General features: G+C 48.4%; 2 protein-coding genes across 3 annotated transcripts in view; one reads left to right on the top strand and one right to left on the bottom strand.

The window, feature by feature from the left end:
• PROSER1 (proline and serine rich 1) overlaps nt 1–21,639 on the top strand; it is a 98,655-nt gene that overhangs the window by 62,606 nt on the left and 14,410 nt on the right. Inside the window, exons 4-5 of one of the 2 annotated variants that reach the window (XM_038761513.1) lie at nt 13,245–13,360; nt 21,355–21,420. In XM_038761513.1, coding sequence (XP_038617441.1) covers nt 13,316–13,360; nt 21,355–21,420 — 111 coding nt within the window. In that variant the 5' untranslated portion in view covers nt 13,245–13,315. Of the gene's footprint in view, nt 1–12,856; nt 13,361–21,354; nt 21,421–21,639 lie in introns of those variants that run through there. The other variant, XM_038761512.1, reaches the window with a different exon arrangement.
• Nucleotides 527–12,569, bottom strand: NHLRC3 (NHL repeat containing 3). The gene is made up of 7 exons (XM_038761514.1): nt 12,265–12,569; nt 8,568–8,720; nt 5,833–5,980; nt 4,160–4,366; nt 3,206–3,297; nt 1,880–1,992; nt 527–1,331 (listed from the first exon to the last, which is right to left on the bottom strand). The coding sequence occupies exons 1-7, from the start codon at nt 12,355–12,357 to the stop codon at nt 1,103–1,105; spliced, it is 1,035 nt and encodes a 344-aa protein (XP_038617442.1). The 5' UTR covers nt 12,358–12,569; the 3' UTR covers nt 527–1,102.

Below are 21,639 nucleotides of genomic sequence, written 5' to 3'. Positions count from 1 at the left end.
CCACCTTCATTCTCAACGTGTGTAACCCCAAGGCAGAGCCGACCTAGGTAGAGACAGGAAAGCAGCCAACTCTCCACCGCATTTCTGATACTCCGCTTAGTAAAGTGATTGTGTGCCTCGTCGTCGCATTAAAATATACAGGCATTTTCAGCCACCGAGGCAAAGTGGAGTGAAATGGCTTAAGTTTGTCTGCCTGTCTCTCAGACTTCACTAGATCTTCATCTCAGCTTTTTGAATACAAATAATGACTGGCATTTGAAAAGTGCTTACTCTGTGCCAAGCACAGTGCTAAACCCTGGGGTAAATACAGCAGAACCAGAGAGTGACAATAATTGTGGCATTTGTTAAGCACTTACTACGTGCCAAGCACCATTCTAAACGGTGAGGTGGATACAAGCAAAGAGCGTTGGACACAGCTCCCGTCCCACTTGGGGCTCACAATCTTAATCCCCATTTTACACCTGAGATAACTGAGGCACAGAGAAGTGACTTGCCCAGGGTCACACAGCAGACAAGTGGCAGAGCCGGGATTAGAACCCAGGTATCTTGACTTTCAGTCCCCTGCTCTTTTCGCCAGGCCAGGCTGCTTCCTTTCAAAGTTGGCAATCTTTAATTTGAAACAAAAGTGACAGAAAACACACCTGCAGAATAGCATTAGTCATAGCAGGGGGTTGGTCCGGTTGGCTAGGAATGGGCAAAAATAGCCAGAAGACTTCCTTCTAGGGAACAAAATCCTTGGAGCTAGGAACTCTTGCGTTTTCAGAGATGTTCTCTTACCCCTGGCCCTTTCTTACCAATCCCATTCCCTGAATCAGATCTCTTCCATTCAACCCTTCTCAGCCCCTTAAAATGTAGATTCCGACAGAATAGTGAACACAATCGATGAATTCTAACGACAAAAACCAACAATTAGGCTCCTGAGGGAATAAAAATACTTCCTTGACCCCTATTCGGAGATCATTAAGAGACAAAAAGAACAAGCTTAACATATTCTTTGTGCATTCACTCAGCCTTCAGTTTGAGAGGGTCACAAATGGCCCCATTTTGAATGCCTGCCGTGTTCGCTCCCAATGGATTTCTGGGGATGAGCGAGGGAGAGCTGCTACTTTACGGGAACGAATTTTTGGACTTGCTGCGCTCCGATTTCGGCCACGTAGAGCGCTCCGGTCTTCCTGTCCACATCCATGAGGTGGGGAGAAACCTCGTCTGCTAGCTGGATTGCGTGTACCACTCTACAGTCCCCAATGTTTCCTTTCGGGGGCAGAACGAGGAAGGACAGTTTGTTGATGTTCATCTGTGCCACAATCAAAAACTTCTCATCCGGAGTTAATCTACAAAAGAAAAGCTCCAGAGTTACAGGGCCCATTGTGAACATCCTGTGTCTAACTTCCAAGGAGTCTGGAAACACAATTTTAGGAAGAAACTCATTATAGGCAGGGAACAGGTCTGCTAATTCTGTTGTACTCTCCCAAGCGCTTACTACAATGCTTCGCACACGGTAAGCACTCAATAAAGATTAAGCGCTTAGTACAGTGCTCTGCACACAGTAGGCGCTCAATAAATACGATTGATTGATTGAATGAGGATTTGCCCGAGGGTTGTCCTGCTATAAAGGTGAGGACCCTCAATTCTCTTTCCAATGCTCAGCCCTTCCCCTTTGTGGTAGAAAGTTCAAATAGGCAAGTGTCATGTACACAAAGTCTGCCTTGGTCTCTAGAGGCTTTTAAGAGTATGATATTCCCTCCAACCCCCTCCATCTACTATATTGGAATTTTAAGACTGCACATTTAAAGTTCTCTGTTCCCCTCGTTCTTGTCCAAGAAAAGTGAGCCGTAATCCTAAGAAAGAAAAATGGGCAGTTTTAATGGTACGTATTTACCTGACGGAATAAGGGGCGTCTTCTGTGAAGCATTTACTCCACACTCCCAACCATTCCCCCGTGTCTTTATCGAATACTTGGATTCTTTTGTTTCCTCGGTCAGCAACCCAGACCTAGAACACGAGAGGCGGCCGGTGTAAGCGATGTCTGTTGGCCAAGGAAGCCAGGTAGGGAATGAAAAGATGCACAGAGCAAGGCTTGCTCTACTCTACAGGATCAGCCCTTAGTACAGTGCCTGGCACATAGTAAGCGCTTTAACAAATACCATTAAAAAAAAATAATGAACGATTGTTAGTCAGTGAGATAGGTAAGACCTGCCACTTGTGGCTAGAAAGTGAGCATCTTTTGGTTAGAAAAACCTACGTCAAAACCAGGTCCAGAGACTGCAAATAAATAGACCCAACCCTGGTCTTCCATCTCCCACTTTGGCCGTCGGATAATTGAAGAACCCATGTGGCTGGTGCTCTCTTGGTAGGTGGGCCAGTTTTCGAACCAGAAACACAATTTTGACTGCCAACTAGATCCCTGCTGCCCCTTTCACTTGGACAAAGGGAGTCAGAAGACGTGGGTTCTAATCCCGGCTCTGCCACTTGTCTGCTGTGCGGCCTTGGGCAAGTCACTCAACCTTCTCGGTGCCAGTTTCCTCACCTGTAAAATATGGACTTACTCCATCTTCTCCCTCCCCGCCGAACCATGAGCTCTAAGAACAAGGATTGTCTGATCTGCTTATCTTGAACCTACCCTAGTATTTAGTAAAGTGCTCAGTACATAGCACTTAACAAATACTACAATTATAATCAAATTTTCATCATAAAAGCCCCTATAGTGGAGAGCTTATTTTTTCTTCTCAGGCACTTGAATTATAGTCTCGTAGGTATCAGGAGAATGTGTGTTAAGGGGTGGGGAGAGGGATACCTGAGTGTAGGGAGGAAGGTTGGAAAGCAATGAGCGCAGCCTTTGGCCTTTGCATTCCAGAAACTGCCCAGTTTCCCTTCCCCCTACACAGCTTTGCCTGGACTGATGATTCAGATGGTCGAACTGGGGTGTCATTTTTTTTTTTTTTAACATTTTACAGGATCTCTGAGTATGGAAAAATCAGTTTAAAAGCAAGAGGCTAGAACGTAATATAGTTTTTGTAGAAATGGTGTGCCACGGGTGTGCCGCGAGTGGCCTTCCAACCTAGACCAAGAGCACCATGTGGGACAGGGATTGGGTCCAAACTGATAACCTTGGGTCTGCCCCAGTGCTTCAACAGGGTTTGGCATGTAGTAAGTGCTTAACAAATACCCTCGTAATTATTATGATTATTATTAATTATTACTCTACCCGTCCGGCAGAATCGACGGTCACGCTGTGTGGGATGTTGAACTGCGCCAGGCCGGTCCCATTTTCTCCATGCAGCCACAGCACCATCAGATCTTCCAATGACAGAAAACATACTGGTCGGTTTCCCCCACTGTGGAGAAAGCGCCCCACACCCCATACAGTCTCAAGACCATGCGTTCAGTCAAATCTCCAACAGAGACTTTTCTGGAAGTCTTCCAGCTCGGGGTGTGCATCATATGCTCTTTTTCTCTGCTCTCTGACTCAACTCTCCCTCGGGGTAGCTATTCCTGGTTCCTCAGCTCCTCCAACTACTCACCCTTCCCAGGCTCTTTCAATTAACTGTATTTTCTGAGCGCTTGCTATGTGCAGAGCACCGTATTAAGCGCTTGGGAGCGTACAATTCAACAGAATTAGCAGACACGTTCCCTGCCCATAACGAGCTTGCGGTTTTTTAAAAGCTTTTATTCCCACCGGGAGTTGGATGAGTGCTTAGTACAGTGCCTGGCATATTGTAAGTGCTTAACAAATACCATAATTATTTTATACCAATTCCCTATGCTTCCCCACCCGCTCTGGCCCCAGCTCCTTCTGAACTGTTGCCCTCCTGGCTCCTAGACCCCTAAGTCAACCTGGCATCGCAAGCGAGCCCTACGACGATGGGAGACTTTTTCCCCATCCTCCAAGGGACTGCTGGTCCACGGAAGAGGCGGAAGCCCATCCCGAGCCCAATGGACAGACGTGTTTTTAGTGACTGTTGAAATTTCCTCTACCCACCATCATATGTACCCGTCCCCACATCGGATACATAGTCACGTACCTTCGCCCACACCTAGCATCCAGTCACCCCAGCAGATGCTTATCACAAAATCGCCCTGGTCGATCTACAGAGATTATGTTAGAGAGAATCAATCCCGGCCCACTAGAAGGTTTACGAATCAAGACAAGGCTGGGTACCTTGGGACAGTTTGAGTAATCTGTTATTTAATCCCCCGTCGCCATCCACAATATAGAGTTCTCCCGAGTCCTCCACGTAGAGTTCTGCCGGGTTATCGAACTGTAAGGGATTCAGGCCGGATCCTTTTTGGCCCGCGGTCCCCAGGATCTGAACAAGATCTCCGTAGGGGCTGTACTTTTTCACCGAATGCCCGTACGATCCAGAGTCTAAAACGAGATTTTTTTTTTCCAAAAACCCAGCTTTTGGATAAAAACCGAAATGCAAGTTTTGTATTAACAAGCGAACAGTATAGTGTAGCTCTTTGATTCAATCGCTTTTATTGAGCGCTTACTGTGTACAAAGCACTGTACTAAGCACTTGAGAGAGTACACTATAACAACAGGCATATCCCACAACGAGCTCTCAGTCTAGAGGGGGAGACAGACATTAATATAAATATATAAGTTACAGATCTATACATATTAATTCAAACTGATACTAAAAAAAAAAAAAAGCCTGGGAGAGTCCATGGTGTTTTCCTGGGCAATGGACCTCGTTGATTTGGAACATTGAGCCTTGCTGGAGAATCAAAACGTCCCCTCTTCCAACATAAGATTGACCTATATTTTTGAAGTCATTATTCAGGGCAGTATCTAGGAGCAATAAATCCAGACCTAATCCAGGGTAATTTATTATAGGCGATTTTACTGGACCATTGGTCAGTCAATCGTATTTATTGAGCGCTTTTTGTGTGCAGAGCGCTGTACTAAGTGCTTGGAAAAGTGCAATATAACAGACACATTCCCTGCCCAAAATGAGTTTGAAAATGTCCTTCTGTGGGTGGGTGGTCCCAGACTTCCCTTCCAAAGGCTTTGCGGCACTGGTGCTCACTCTATTGGACTCTCCCGAGTGTGCTTTTTAGTACAGCGCTCTGCACAGAGTGGGCACTCAGTACATACTCGGGCCTGATTGACACACATGGTATTTTAGTAGATGACCAGGCTGGTGGGCCCTGGGGACTCCGGGTTCTGACAGCTTCCCGAGAGCAGCAGCATGGCCTAGCCCCAAGGACACGGGACTGGGAGCCAGAAGACGCGGGTTCTAATTCCGGCTCCACCACGGGTGCGCTGTGTGCCCCGGGGCAAGTCACTTCACTGTGCCTCAGTTACCTCATCTGTAAAACGGCGAGTCCCATGTGGCCCAGGGACTACAATCCAACCTTGATTACCTTTTATCTCCCCCAGCGTTTAGAACGGTGTTTGGCATATGGTAAGCGCTTAAGAAATGCCATCGTTATTATAACCGGGTACGTTCAAAAGGCCCACGTGAAGCCAGGTGGCTCGCGTTGTGACCTCTCCCACGGGGTCGGGAGCTGCGGGGCTGTGCCCAGCCTGGTGGGCAGAGTGGGTGGCAGCGGAAGAAGTTGCCCCCTGCTTCAGTTGGAGAATGAAAGGAAGGGCAGGGGGAGGCTGCTGTCTCCCACGGTGCACTCTTTAATCCCCACCCGCCTTGGGTGGGGCTGACATGTTCCATAGATTTGATACGACTTTTATCTCTTGGGCTTGGGCTGGGCAAAGGTGGGAGCTGGGGAGCCGCCGTAAAAATCAGGTCCGGAAAAATGTGTTCCCCGATTAGAGAAAGGTTGCCAAAGCACGATTCCGTCATAGCGTCCGAGCATCGCCACCCAACGTACCGCTTCCTATGTCCGTGATCCAGACGGATTGGTCATATGGAGTATCAGCCACAAAGATGCCGTGAGGCGTTTCGACCGTGTCATTCCATGATCGTAGAAAATAGCCGTCCTCTGAGAAAACTAATACCTTTGGTATGTTTTCCCCTCTCTGAAGGGCGACAAAATAACCTCTTAGCTAAGGTCAGGCTTAGGCAGAGACAATTTTGTTTTTGGTGAAGAGGAGAGCAATACTTGAAAGGTAAAGACAGCTAAAAAAACATCCCAAACTTTCATTTTAGAAGTTAGACTCCTGCTTCTGCATTCTCCTTAGTACTTGCTGAAATTGATGACTGCTAGTGTTTGGAAGAAACTGTGCGGTCTCAGATGATCCCAACCTCCATGTTCTTTCCTGAGGTCTTGGCCCATTTGGTACAAGGCAGACTAGGCCATGAGAAGCATCAAGGCCTAGAGAAAACGGCAAAGACCTGGGAATCAAGGAACCTGGGTTCTAATCCTGGCTTTGCCAATTGCTTGCTGTGGGATCTTGGGCAAATCACTTCACTTCTCTGTGCTTCTGTTCTCCCTCCTGCTTAGACAGTGAGCCCCATGCGGGAGAGGGACCGTGTCCAACCTAATTCACTTGTATCTACCCCAGCGCTTAGAAAGGTGTTTGACACAAAGTAAGCGCTTAGCAAATACCATAAAGAAAACCCCCAAACAGATCAACGTTCAGATAAGATCTGCCCCTCGTTGTCCAATCTGACGGACAGAGAATTCCCAAAACAAATCCAGAAGGGTAGCACGTCTTCTGGAAAGCCGTCACGAGAGTGGTTCAATGTGAAATCGAGCCCCAGGCTAATCAGGGTCGATGTGGTTGCAACATCCAGACCTCAGTACTGTGCCCCGTCCCGCATCTTGAGAAACTTCACGAGGTCCCTGACCGTAAACCTAGTTAAAATTCAACGGCAAGGCAGCGTCACCGGCAGTGAGGCGGTGGAACGGCGTCCGTTCACCGGCAGTAAAAACGGGGGTCGGGGCAATCCGTTTTCTCTCCCCGGAGGACGTGTGGAGAACGGAAAGCAGCAGGCCGACCACACCACTGGGGTGGGGCGACTCTGGAACAAGTCTCCAGAAGCAATTGACTGATAAAGTCAAGCATGACCCCAGACAACTGGGAGCAGCTTCAGGCTGCTGGCAGGCAGCTGAGATGGTCAGGTTGTAGCAACCGGGAAGGGCCAGGTCCCTTGTGAGCAGAGGCTTTGGGATGGTTACTAGCAGTGGCTACCTTTACTCCAGTGGCTACCAATCAATCTGCGCATCAGGCAGAAACTCCTCACCCTGGGCTTCAAGGCTGTCCATCACCTCGCCCTCTCCTACCTCACCTCCCTTCTCTCCTTCTACAGCCCAGTCCGCACCCTCCGTTCCTCCACCGCTAATCTCCTCACCGTACCTCGTTCTCGCCTGTCCCGCCGTCGAACCCCGGCCCACGTCATCCCCCGGGCCTGGAATGCCCTCCCTCTGCCCATCCGCCAAGCTAGCTCTCTTCCTCCCTTCAAGGCCCTGCTGAGAGCTCACCTCCTCCAGCAGGCCTTCCCACACTGAGTCCCTTCCTTCCTCTCCCCCTCGCCCCCCTCTCCATCCCCTCCATCTTACCTCCTTCCCTACCCCACAGCACCTGTATATATGTATGTATGTTTGTGCATATTTATTACTCTATTTTACTTGTACATATCTATTCTATTTTATTTTGTTAGTATGTTTGGTTTTGTTCTCTGTCTCCCCCTTTTAGACTGTGAGCCCACTGTTGGGTAGGGACTGTCTCTATATGTTGCCAATCTGTACTTCCCAAGCGCTTAGTACAGTGCTCTGCACATAGTAAGCGCTCACTAAATACGATTGATGATGATGATGATGTTTGGTTTTGTTCTCTGTCTCCCCCTTTTAGACTGTGAGCCCACTGTTGGTTACGAACTGTCTCTATATGTTGCCAAGCACTTAGTACAGTGCTCTGCACATAGTAAGCGCTCAGTAAATACGATTGATGATGATGATAAAAACAGCCTGTTCACTAAAGGGACGAAAACTGTGGACGAGAGGGTGATGCCCGCAGCTCCCTTTTCAGCCGCACCTGGTTTTCTGTGTCGGCTTATGTTTCCGGCTCGTCCTCTGTCGCTGGGACTGCGGGAGCTCCTGGGTCTCTTGGGGTGCCCGCCTCGGCGTGGGCTATGGTGTCTCTTTATTTCTATTCTCTCCCCGATGCCCGGTGGGTATACGTGAGTTTAGCACTCTAACCTTCGGCCCCTCAGCTTCCCTGTAACTCTGGTGGGAGCTGCCCCCCGACACGACCGTCGGAAGCTCTAGATCTCACTCCTGCGGATTCTCCTCCTCCCGGGTAGCAACACACCGCCCCTTGTAGTTCAGAAAACTGTCTCCTCCAGTGTAAGCTCCTTGAGGGCAGGGCTCTCCGCTGGACTGCTCCGCACTCAGTGAGCGCTCAATAAATCCCACTGACTATTGGTCCTCAAATCAATAGCTGGCTCCTTCTGACGACCAGATGCGCTCTTTGGCCCCAAGAGGACCAACTGGCCTTCTGAACTCCTCCTTAAAGAGGACCAAACCCACATCCATAACCCCCAAATATCGAAAGACATCTCTGCGGAAAGGTACGGTAACCGGTTCGGCGTTCTGCAGAGCCAGAAGGGGAAGATGCAGCTTTTCCTAAGATTGAATACAGCGGGAATCCCACTTGTACTTACTTGGGCGACATAAACCAATCCGTTATAGGCGTCCACGGCCACACAAAATGTTTGTCCTGTGAAATATTCCGGCTGTTTAGGCCAGTCTGCGTCTAAGTGGTAAAGGGGCGTCTCCGTCCACCAGGAAACATAGAGAGCAACGGTTCCTAACGCCTTAAAAAACCAAGTTGGACAATTAGTGGTGAAGTTTCGTGAAGGACACGCTTTTTGAGTGGATTCTCAGAGGTCTGGGTCGTTTGGTTAAGGCCGTTTTACACTAGGGTTTGGTAAAACCACTGATGCATTTTGGTCTGCTTTATTTTGAGGAGCAGCCTGGCCTTGCGGAAAGAGCCCAGGACCGTAATGGAGGGGTCTGGGTTCTAATCCTGGCTCGGCCACTTCCCTGCTGGGGGCCCCCTTATGAATTTATTCTTCTAGACTGTGAGCCCACTGTTGGGTAGGGGCCGTCTCTATATGTTGCCAACTTGGACTTCCCAAGCGCTTAGTACAGTGCTCTGCGCACAGTATGCGCTCAATAAATACGATTGGTTGACTTTGGGCAAGTCACTGTAGACATCTCTGGGCCTCCGTTTTGTCACCTGTAAAATGGGGTTTAAATACCTGTTCTCCTTCCCCCTCATGAGGGGCAAGGCCTGCCTAATCTGATTATATTGAATCTGCCCCAGTGCTTGACTCATACTTAGCACTCACCAAATGTGATTATTTATTAGTATTAGCATTAATAACGTTATTTCCAATGGAAGGAGTCGACACCACAGGAATGGGTTCTCTTTCCAATGAAACAAGGCGAGACTCTAGACTGTAAACTCATTGTGGGCGGGGAAGGTCCCTATCAACTCTGTTACACTGTAGTCTCCCAAGCGCTTAGTACAGCGCCCTGCACACAGTAAGCTCGCTGTGGACAGGGACCGTGTCTACCGGCTGTTACACTGTATTCTCTGAAGCGCTTAGTACAGTAGTCTGCACACAGTAAGCGCTCCATAAACTCGATCGATTGATTGGGAGGGGCTCGCGGCAGCCCCTTTTCCCCGCGTCCTCCCTGCGATCCTTGAGCAGTAGTATGGCCTAGTGGGTAGCGCCCCTGCCTGGGAGTCAGAAGGTTGTGGGTTCTAATCCCGGCTCTGCCACTTGTCTGCTGTGTGACCTCGGCCAGATCACTCCACTTCTCTGGGCCTCAGTTCCCTCATCTGTCAAATGGGGATGAAGACTGTGAGCCCCCACCGTGGGACAGGGACTGTGGCCAACCTGATTTGCTTGTATCCACCCCACCGTTTAGTACAGTGCCTGGCCCATAGTAAGCGCTTAAATAGCATAGTTAATATTATTATCCACCCCACTGCTTAATACAGTGCCTGGCCCATAGTAAGTGCTTAATTCATTCATTCAGTCGTATTTATTGAGCACCTACTGTGTGCAGAGTACTGTACTAAGTGCTTGGGACGTGCCACTTAGTACAGTGCCTGGCACATAGAAAGTGCTTAGCAAATACCATAATTAGTATTATTATTATACACTCCACTGCTTAGCACAGTGTCTGGCACACAGTAAGCACTTAACACTGCATAGTACAGTGCCTGGTACATAGTGAGTGCTTAACAAATACCGTTATTATTATCCACCCCATCGCTTAGTACAGTGCAGGGCACATAGTAAGTGCTTAATAAATACTGTTGTTATTATTATTATTATCCATTCTAGCATTTAGTGCAGTGCCTGGCCCATAGTAAGTGCTTAACACCAGTTAGTGTAGTGCCTGGCACATAGTAAGTGCTTAACAAATGCCATTATTGTTATTTTCACCCACCCCAGCGCTTGGTGCAGTGCCCGGTCCATAACACTGTGCCCGGTCCATAATAAGCGCTTAACAGATAGCACCCTAATCATTATTATCCACCTCAGCGCTTAGTACAGTGCCTGGCACCTAGTAAGCTCCGAACAACTACCATCATCACTGTCGGGAAGCAGCGTAGGTCAGTGGAAAGAGCCCGGGTTTGGGAGTCAGAGGTCGTGGGTTCTAATTCCGGCTCTGCCGCTTGTCAGCTGGGTGACTTTGAGCAAGTCACTTCACTTCCCTGGGCCTCAGTTCCTTCATCTGTCAAATGGGAATAAAGACTGAGAGCCCCCCCGTGGGCCAACCCGATCACTTTGTATCCCCCCTGCGCTTAGAACAGGGCTTTGCACATAGTAAGTGCTTAACAAATGCCATTATTATTATTATCATTATTACCTCATCTGTCAAATGGGGATGAAGACGGGGAGCCCCCGTGGGACAACCTGATCACCTTGTACCTCACCGTGCCTTGTTCTTGCCTGTCCCGCCATCGACCCCCGGCCCACATCATCCCCCGGGCCTGGAATGCCCCCAACCCCTCTGCCCATCCTCCAAGCTAGCTCTCTTCCTCCCTTCAAGGCCCTGCTGAGAGCTCACCTCCTCCAGGAGGCCTTCCCAGACTGAGCCCCTTCCTTCCTCTCCCCCTCGCCCCCCTCTCCATCCCCTCCATCTTACCTCCTTCCCTTCCCCACAGCACCTGTATATACGCATATATGTTTGTACATATTTATTACTCTATCTTGTACATATCTATTCTATTTATTTTATTTTGTTAGTATGTTTGGTTTTGTTCTCTGTCTCCCCCTTCTAGACTGTGAGCCCGCTGTTGGGTAGGGACTGTCTCTATGTGTTGCCGACTTGGACTTCCCAAGCGCTTAGTACAGTGCTCTGCATACAGTAAGCGCTCAATAAATATGATTGATTGATTGATCTGTCAAATGGGGATGAAGACGGTGAGCCCCCTGTGGCACAACCCAATCACCTTGTATCCCTCCAGCGCTGAGAACAGTGTTTCGCACCTAGTAAGTGCTTAACAAATGCCATTATAATTATTATCTCATCTGTCAAATGGGGATGAAGAATATGGGGAGCCCCCCGTGAGACCACCCGATCACCTTGTATCCCCCCTGCGCTTAGAACGGTGCTTTGCACCTAGTAAGTGCTTAACAAGTACCATTATTATCTCATCTGTCAAATGGGGATGAAGACGGTGAGCCCCCCGTGGGACAACCCGATCACCTTGTATCCCCCCAGCGCTGAGAACAGTGTTTCGCACCTAGTAAGTGCTTAACAAATGCCATTATTATCATTATTATCTCATCTGTCAAATGGGGATAAAGACGGTGAGCCCCCCGTGGGCCCACCTGATCACCTTGTATCCTCCTCCCCGGTGCTTAGGCCAGGGCCGGGCACCTAGTAAGCCCTTCTAGACTGTGAGCCCACTGTTGGGTAGGGACCGTCTATGTCGCCAACTTGGACTTCCCAAGCGCTTAGTCCAGTGCTCTGCACACAGTCAGTGCTCAATAAATACGATTGATTGATTGATTCTGCCTCCCCCTTCTAGACTGTGAGCCCACTGTTGGGTAGGGACCGGCTCTCTATGTCGCCAACTTGGACTTCCCAAGCGCTTAGTCCAGTGTTCTGCACACAGTCAGTGCTCAATAAATACGATTGATTGATTGATTCTTTCTCCCCCTTCTAGACTGTGAGCCCACTGTTGGGTAGGGACCGGCTCTCTATGTCGCCAACTTGGACTTCCCAAGCGCTTAGTCCAGTGCTCTGCACACAGTCGGGGCTCAATAAATACGACTGATTGATTGATTGATTGATTGATTGATAGTGAGCGTTCTGATCCCCGCAACTCACCGGGGAGCGGAACAAGGTGAGGAGGAGGAGGAGGAGCAGCCCCAGCGCCCCAATCACCACGACAACGCCGCCGCCGCCCCAGAAACGGGCCATGTCGGGGGTCAGGGGTCAGAGGTCAGGGGTCGGGCGCCACGTGACCGCCGGGGGGCGCCGTCTCCTCGGGGGCGTGGCGCAGCCGGAGAGCGGGAGGCGCGGCCCTCCGGGCCAACAGGGGGCGCGCGCGCGGGGGCCTCGGGAGGCCCGGCGCGGGGTGCTGACGTCACGGGGGCGCGACCGCAGAGGGCCGCGGGACGTGCAGGCGGGCGGACGGGCCCCTCCTCACGTCCCGTCCCGTCCCGGCCCCTCCTCTCCTCACATCCCGTCCCTTCCTCACATCCCGTCCCGTCCCCTCCTTACATCCCGTCCCTTTTTCCCATTCCGTTCCTTCCTCCCATTCCGTTCCTTCCTCCCATTCCGTCCCTTCCTCCCATCCCGTCCCCTCCTCACGTCCCGCGCGCCTCACGCGGCGGTGTGGGCCCCGAGGGGCGCGCGCATCTGCGCGTCCGTGCGTGCGCGTGCCCGCGTGCGTGCGCGCGCGCGCGTCCGCGCAGGTGCGGGCCAGGTGCCGCCCGACGCCCTCCGGACTACTTGCTGCGCGCCCCCTCGGGGCAGGGCAGGGCACTGCACTAAGCGCTGCGGAAACACAACTGGCCAACAAAGGGCCGCGCCGCACACTCCCTTTATCTCCATTTTTACTTTATTTTCTCCCTCCTCCTCCCCCCCCCATAGAGCAGATCCATCCCTTCCCCTCTCCCCCTTCCTAGAATCAAAACTGGGGGAGCCTTTCCAACCTGGATTTTTTTTTTCCTGCTCCCACCAAGTTTCTAACCCCTTCGACGCTGTTTAGGCCTCGGGTGGGGTTTTTTGGTCTTGTTTTGTTTTTGGGTTTTTTTTTTTTCTCCCTTTCATCATTTTTTTAAACCCCATTCCAAACGGCGAAGACTGGATCCGAGTCGGTGGCCGCGCGAAGTTCCGGCTGATTGTCCCAAGTGGAGCCGAGGCTGCCGGCGAGATGGATAAAAAGTCCTTCGAAACCGTGCTGGATGAAATTAGGAAGGTAAGGCCGTTCTAAGGGGCTTCAGCAGGGGGGGTTTATTGAGCACCTACCTTGGGCAGGCTGTTGGCGCCGAGGCCTTGGAAGAGTATAATACAGCTTCAACAGTGCTATTTGCTGAGCACTTAACTGTGCAGAGCGTATAGTACAGTTTCAACAGTGGTATTTATTGAGCACTTGCTGCGCAGAGCGTTCGTAGCAAATGCCTGGGAACGTATAATACAGTTTCCACAGTGCTACTTATTGTGTGCTCAGTTGGCTTCATTGGCATTATTTATTTATTTATTTATTTATTTTACTTGTACATTTCTATCCTATTTATTTTATTTTGTTGGTATGTTTGGTTTTGTTCTCTCCCCCTTTTAGACTGTGAGCCCACTGTTGGGTAGGGACTGTCTCTATGTGTTGCCAATTTGTACTCCCCAAGCGCTTAGTACAGTGCTCTGCACATAGTAAGCGCTCAATAAATACGATTGATTGATTGATTGATTGACTGGTAGCAAGTGCTTGGAAGAGTATAATACAACTTCAACAGTGGTTTTTATTGAGCACTTACCGCGTGCAGAGCGTTGGTAGCGAGTGTTTGGGAGTGTATAATACAGTTTCAGCAGTGGTATCTATTGAGCACTTGCTGTGTGCAGAGCGTTGGTAGCGAGTGTTTGGGAGTGTATAATACAGTGTCAGCAGTGGTATTTATTGAGCACTTACCGTGTGCAGAGCGTTGGTAGCGAGTGTTTGGGAGTGTATAATGCAGTTTCAGCAGTGGTATTTATTGAGCACTTACCGTGTGCAGAGCGTTGGTAGTTGGGAGTGTATAATGCAGTTTCAGCAGTGGTATTTCTTGAGCACTTACCGTGTGCAGAGCGTTGGTAGTTGGGAGTGTATAATGCAGTTTCAACAGTGGTTTTTATTGAGCACTTACCGTGTGCAGAGCGTTGGTAGCAAGTGTTTAGGAGTAATATAATACAGTTTCAGCAGTGGTATTTACTGAGCACTTGCTGTGTGCATTGGTAGCAAGTGCTTGGGAACATATAATGCAGTTTCAGCGTTGGTATTTATTGAGCACTTATTGTGTGCAGAGCTTTGGTATCAAGTGCTTGGAAGCGTGTAATACAACTTCAACAGTGGTTTTTATTGAGCACTTATCGTGTGCAGAGCGTTGGTAGCAAGTGTTCGGGAGTAATATAATACAGTTTCAGCAGTGGTATTTACTGAGCACTTGCTGTGTGCTGTGTGCATTGGTAGCAAGTGCTTGGGAACATATAATACAGTTTCAGCGTTGGTATTTATTGAGCACTTATTGTGTGCAGAGCTTTGGTATCAAGTGCTTGGAAGCGTATAATACAACTTCAACAGTGGTTTTTATTGAGCACTTATCGTGTGCAGAGCGTTGGTAGCAAGTGTTCGGGAGTAATATAATACAGTTTCAGGAGTGGTATTTACTGAGCACTTGCTGTGTGCAGAGCGTTGGTAGCAAGTGTTTGGGAGTGTATAATACAGTTTCAGCAGTGGTATTTACTGAGCACTTGCTGTGTGCTGAGTGTTCGTCGCAAGTGCTTGGGAACATATAATACAGTTTCAGCATTGGTATTTATTGAGCACTTACTGTGTGCAGATCGTTGGTAGCAAGTGCTTGGGAACGTATAATACAGTTTCAGTAGTGGTATTGAACATTTACCGTGTGCGAAGCGATGGTAGCAAGTGTTTGGGAGTGTATAATACAGTTTCAGCAGTGGTATTTATTGAGCACTTGTTGTGTGCAGAACGTTGGTAGCAAGTGCTTGGGAACATAATACAGTTTCAACATTAGTATTTATTGAGCACTTGCTGTGTGCAGAGCGTTGGTAGCAAATGTTTGGGAGAGTATAGTACAGTTTCAATAGTGGTATTTATTGAGCATTTACTGTGTGCAGAGCATTGGTAGCAAGTGTTTGGGAGAGTACAATAAAACAGAGTTGGTAGACATGTTCCCTGCCCAAAAGGAGCTTACAGTCTCGAGGAAAGTCACAAAATACAGAATTCCTGCGATGGGCCCCTGGGCCCGTTGGGCGAATAGTCACCTTTCGGTAAACCAGAGTAAAGAAGAAACGTATAAAGGCATTAAGGTGCATTGGGCAAAATTGGGTTGAAATTGGCGTTTGATTCATTTAATTTCCGAATAGCCATTGTGAAAACAGAAAACCAGAGCAAAAATGAGTGTGTTGGTGTGAGCAGAGTTAGTTTTATGTCCTTCTGTTGGAATAGCTTATACCTGCTTAAGCATAGATCAGGAAAACAATGGCGCTGTCTATCATCAGCCAAGACTGAGCAGATACCTGAAAAAAAAAATCCAATAACAAAACACGCATCACTGACCTAAGAGAAGAATAAAGCCAGTATGGCAATAGCAAGTGTTGAATACTATCATACATAATTCAGAATAGTCCTGGTTTTAGTACTTTGCTAAGAATTGATTTCTATAATCTATGACTACTGGATACACAAGTGCCCCAAATTCAGGCTTTTCACGGGAAGGTGTGACAACTTCCAAAAAAAGCGTTTACTGTCTAATTTATCGTGATAGTTTCCGAAAGAAACTGATGGGGTTTTTTTAAGTACAGAGGCATTATAATGTCCCCTGTTAAAAAAAAAAAAAAAAATTGTATCTCAGAAGTGCCCAAAATGACAAACGGTGGATGTAATCGAAATTAGCTCCATTTGATGCAGGAAATTTCTCCTGTGATATTTGTGCAGTTCGGTGTAGACTAATGGACCCTATTGCAATATTTGAGAAATGTAAAGCGCATCCGTGATTAAATTCAGAAAGACCTCAGTGAATTGTATCACACTGTCATCATTTTGAAGTCTTGCCACGTTTTTCATTTAGTCGATCAATCAGTAGCATGTATTGAGCACTTTGTGCAGAGAGCATCGCACCGAGCTCACGGAAGAGTACAATAATTGTCCTTCTGCCTTTCCCTTTTTTTTTAAAAAAAGCTATCTTTTCAGAATTGATGGGGTGTTGAGGGAAGGTATTCCAAGCTTTCATTCTTGTTTTCAAACGTGCATTTAGATGAAATAATTTCAGTGCGTTCCTGGAGGACAAGAGCCATGATATCGAGTGCTTGTTCACATTCAACTGAGCCCGAAAGTCGCCGAAGTGGGATAACCAATTGAGACGCACCCCTTTGATGGAAGCCTTTAGATTTTTTTTTTCCTCCCCACCGGATGAGCCTTTTCCTTTGTTTCCCCTCGTTGCAGAAAGTGCCACGTGTGATGGGATGGGATGGGATGGGTCACTCCCGGCATGAAGGTGGCCCGACCACCGTCCCCTTCCTCCCTCCCGACGGGTGGCTTCGGGCCATGATCCGCTGCTGCTTTGGCCTCCCATGGGCAGTGGAAGGGCAACCCGTCCTCCCTCCTGGCATCCTCTGCGGGCAGGTGGCCACCTCGGGGCCCCAAGGGCCCACTTCCTCTGGCCCTTGGTGTGGAGCCACTGTGGGCTTCTGGGGGCTCATCCCTGCAGGCCCTCCCTCGGGGGACGGAGAGGGGCTTCCCCCCAAAAGCCACTTGAGCAGCACCTCCCCGTCTCCGGACAGAAGGGATCCATAATAATAATAATGATGATGATGATGATGGCGTTTGTTAAGCGCTTACTATGTGCAAAGCACTGTTCTAAGCGCTGGGGAGGATACAAGGTGATCGGGTTGTCCCATGTGGGGCTCACAGTCTTCATCCCCAGTGAGGTCACTGAGGCCCAGAGAAGTGAAGTGACTCGGCCAAGGTCACCCAGCTGACAAGCGGCGGAGCCGGGATTAGAACCCACGGCCTCCGGCTTCCCAGCCCGGGCTCTTTCCACTGAGCTGCTTCTCAATTATTTGTTAATAATAATAATAATGATGGCATTTGTTAAGCGCTTACTATGTGCGAAGCGCTGCTCTAAGTGCTGGGGGGGATACAAGGTGATCAGGTTGTCCCACGGGGGGCTGATGGGTCTTAATCCCCATTTTACAGATGAGCGAACTGAGGCCTGGAGAAGTGACTTCACTCATAATAATAATAATAATGGCATTTATTAAGCGCTTACTATGTGCAAAGCACTGTTCTAAGCGCTGGGGAGGTTACAGGGTGATCAGGTTGTCCCACCTAGAGGCTCACACTCTTAATCCCCATTTTACAAATGAGGTAACTGAGGCACAGAGAAGTTAGGTGACAATACAGCTGACAATTGGAGGAGCCAGGATTTGAACCCGTGACCTCTGACTCCAAAGCCCATGCTGTTTCCACTGAGCCACGCTGCGTCCCCTTGGACGGTCAACCCCGCTGGCCAGGCTGGCCGGGTTTGCTCCCCGAGGCCTCCGGGCCGTCTGGGTTAGACTCCATTTTCGCCCCCCCACCCGTCCCAAAATCCCAGCAACAAAGGCCCGCCTCATAGGTACCGTTGATTGGGAAAATCAACTTTATCCCTGCAGTCTTTTGAAACCTGGTGGGACGTCCCTTAGGGTGCCTGATGTGCATTCTCAAGTGGTGTGGGGCAGTAGTAGAAGCAGCGTGGCTCAGTGGAAAGAGCACGGACTTTGGCGTCGTAGGTCATGGGTTCAAATCCCAGCTCTGCCACTTGTCAGCTGTGTGACTTTGGGCAAGTCACTTAACTTCTCTGGCCCTCATCTGTAAAATGGGGATGAAGACTGTGAGCCCCACGTGGGACACCCTGATTACCGTGTATCCCCCAGCGCTTAGAACAATGCTTTGCACATAGTAAGCGCCTAATAATTGTCTTTTAGACTGTGAGCCCACTGTTGGGTAGGGACTGTCTCTATATGTTGCCAATTTGTACTTCCCAAGCGCTTAGTACAGTGCTCTGCACATAGTAAGTGCTCAATAAATGCGATTGATGATGATGATGATAAATGCCATCATTAGTAGTAGTAGTAGTAGTAGTAGTAGTCGTCTGAAGTAGAAGGAAAGTCGGCCTAGTCTCTATGGATGGAAGTGGGAGAACTTTTCAGCCGGCTCAAAGGCTGCAGGTTTCTGAAGACCCCCCTCTGGTGCTCTGCTTGGCCCCGTGGGGATTTGTCAGGTTATAACAGAGGATCATCCACGGAGCGAGGGGCGCTTACTACTATGAGGATGTATTTTTTGTGGTGAAAAACAAATTAGGGAGAGAAGTTCTGCAAACATCAAGCACTCTGACGATTTTGACACCTGTCTACGTGTTTTGTGTTGTTGTCTGTCTCCCCCTACTAGACTGTGAGCCCGTTGTTGGGTAGGGACCATCGCTATATGTTGCCGACTTGTACTTTCCAAGCGCTTAGTACAGTGCTCTGCACACAGTAAGCACTCAATAAATACAACTGAATGAATGAAGTTGACACCTCGTTTAAGAAGTTGAAGATCACAATGAGTGCCGGTGTTTAACCCCACCTAGCCATAAGTTTTACTTGTTTCTTCAGAGAAAATATAGTTGCATTCCATTTGTAAAATACAAGTCATCTTGAAAGGAATTTTTTTTTCATCTCCAGTCACCTTTTTGGAATTTGGCTAAAGCAGTAGGCATCATTTGTTCTGTCTGCTAAAGTAGCAGTTACAATCCCAATGAAATGGGATCGTTTATGTATTCATTCAGTCATATTTATTGAGCGCTTACTGTGTGCAGAGTACTGTACTAAGCACTGGGGAAGTACAACATACAGAGACGGTCCCTACCTAAAAATGGGCTCAATATATATTCATTTAATAACTGTGAGCATCATTAAGCTGAGGGGGTGCACTAATATTGTTTTTTTTAACTTTTGCTTCTGCTCCACATTTTCCAAATGTTTTTGGGCAGGCAGGCTGGCTGGTAGTAAAAGTGGTAGTAGCATTTGTGAACTCCCACTTGGTGTGCACCAAGCTAGACACTTGGAAGAACAGAATAAAGAAGTGCCGCATTCCCCACAGGGAGCTTACATTCCAGAAAAGGGAAACAAATACAAAGATTTCCAAAACTCTAGCGCTATATGAAATCAAGAGAAATTCATTATATGTAGATCTGGAGTTGCTCGCACGTCCTCGTCTCAACCTCGACCCATCACGTGTTCTGAGTGGAATGGAAACATTGCTTACTTGGAAGGATAATGGCAGGTGATTGGATTTTCACAATGAATTTTTCAGCAGAAATTTACATTTTAGCAATCCTGCCATCAGGGCAAATGTGATAGTTGATGTCTGAGCATGTTCTGAGTAGGTGCATGTTTAAATGTGCCTCGTTCTTTTCCTTTCTCCATCACTGGGCTAGAGTCAAAAGGCAAAACGAAGGAGAATTTTACCGGAGAGTTGGATCCTTTTGTCGTTTCTAGACTGTAAGCTCGTTATGGGCAGGGAACGTATCTACTAATTCTGAAGTATCGTACTCTCCCAAGCGCGCACTACAGTGCTCTGCAAAGAGTAAGCGCTCAATAAATACGATGGACTTCTGAGGAAGCAAGGACCAGAATCACTGGGCCATGTAAACACGCTTCACTTTCTTTCATATAATGGCCCTCCTCAAGGCAAATTCTTGAAGAATTTTAGGGTTTGGGTAATAATAATAATAGTAACGATCATCATCATCATCAATCATATTTATTGAGCGCTTACTATGTGCAGAGCACTGTACTAAGTGCTTGGGAAGTACAAATTGGCAACATATAGAGATGTAAGCATAACGATGGTATGTTTACTATGTGCCAAGCACTGTACTACGCACTGAGGTGGATACAAGATATTCAGGTTGGAGCTCACAGTCTAAGGAGATTTAGGATTTAGTCCCCCTTTTACAGATGAGAAAACAGGCCCAGAGATGTTAAGGGATTTGCCCAAAGTCACACAGCAGTTTGGGGATTAGAACCTAAACCCTCTGATTCCCAGATCCGTGCTCTTTCCACGAGGTCACCCTGCTTCCCGGGGAGACCCGGCTCCCAGTTTTCCAAGCTGAAAGAAGCGGTAGGGAGGTCTGGATCTGAGGGCAGCATCCCACCTCTGGACCTCAGCGTACCCTCACCCTGCCCCATCCTGGAGCCTACTGAGGCCCAGAGAAGGTCTTGGAATCACAAACTCTGCTGCGCCACTCGTTGACTCTCTCCCGGCCATGTCGCTCACCCCACAACCCGGCCTTCTCATGAATTTTACCCCTTTTCCGGGCAGTGTGATTTTAGGGGCACCGTGCAATTCCGTAGTCTTTCTGCAGCCTGCAGGCCGGGAGGACAGGACATGGAGGAGGGGGAGGGGGAGAAAGGCCAGTGCCTTGTTCCATGGTTTTGGGGAGTGGAGTCCCTGGGAAGATCTTGGGCCGCCAGGAGCATTTGCATAGAGCTCATCAGTAAGAGGACCTGATATATGTTTAATTTAATATTTAATATAACACATCACTTGGACATACGGCTATCAGAGGTAGAATTCACCCGTTCTGAGAACAGCAAGCGTCCCTCCCAGTTATCTGTTCCGTGTTCGGCAAGGCCGATCAAATATTCAGTTTGTGCCGCTGCACAGGTAGAAGCAGCCAGTGCTTCCGGGAAGCAAAGGGTGAGGCAGAGAGTTGTAAGAGGTAGTGCTCTAATTAGAAATAAACCAACGTTCCTCTGTCTGGTTCAGTGTTAGGAATCATCAGAGCATTAATAATGGAGGTAGTCTACCGGTACCAAGAGGAGAGTAATGAAAAGAAGGCTAAAGAAGTTCTGAAACTCGTAAGTTACTTGAAAAGGCAGATGTTGTAAGCCCAAGTGGGAGATGATGTACTTGTTAACATTGTAACTGACAGGCAGTAGCAATTCTAGTTGAATTTGGAGAACGAGGTAAATTTACGATACTAAAATCCGGTGGTTCCCTGCCTCTGCAGAAGCCAAAGGCGCGTGCCACAGATCCATGCAGAATTGTGGAGCGGGGCGGTCACTCAACTTGTTGTGGACATTTTCCTTTGTGTTAATCCATATTTGCATAACCCTCTGTATGCTTTTGCTCTAGCCGTGCTTTTTACATATTCTCCTGTTTTTGTTTTGTAGGCAGTTTTGACTGAGTACAAGTTAAAAGCAATCGAATATGTCCACGGATACTTTTCCAGCGAACAGGTACTATTTAAAACTTTCTTTCTGGCATGATGGTTTTCGCAGAGCAATGGAATTGTGTCGGCGAGGAGGGAGCGTTCCAGCTCCAGTGAGACCTTTGAAATTTACACCCAAGTTTAGGGAAGCAAAACAGAAGAAACTAGACATTTCTGAAACATTTCCGGCTACATTTGTCTTACTCTTAGCGGGCAAATCATTTCAAAGTGTAATTCAGAGGGAATA

Source organism: Tachyglossus aculeatus, chromosome 20 (assembly GCF_015852505.1).
Source record: "Tachyglossus aculeatus isolate mTacAcu1 chromosome 20, mTacAcu1.pri, whole genome shotgun sequence".
Lineage (NCBI taxonomy): Eukaryota > Metazoa > Chordata > Mammalia > Monotremata > Tachyglossidae > Tachyglossus > Tachyglossus aculeatus.
This window is presented reverse-complemented; position numbering and strand designations above follow the sequence as displayed.

What these genes read in the sequence shown, in the direction of transcription:
- NHLRC3 (XM_038761514.1), bottom strand. Translation starts at nt 12,357, where the DNA reads ATGGCCCGTTTCTGGGGCGGCGGCGGCGTTGTCGTGGTGATTGGGGCG. An exon ending in GATTGGTTTATGTCGCCCAA is followed by an intron (nt 5,981 to 8,567) that starts GTAAGTACAAGT and finishes GTCGCCCTTCAG; the next exon opens with AGAGGGGAAAACATACCAAA. An exon ending in GACGCCCCTTATTCCGTCAG is followed by an intron (nt 1,332 to 1,879) that starts GTAAATACGTAC and finishes TTTCTTTTGTAG; the next exon opens with ATTAACTCCGGATGAGAAGT.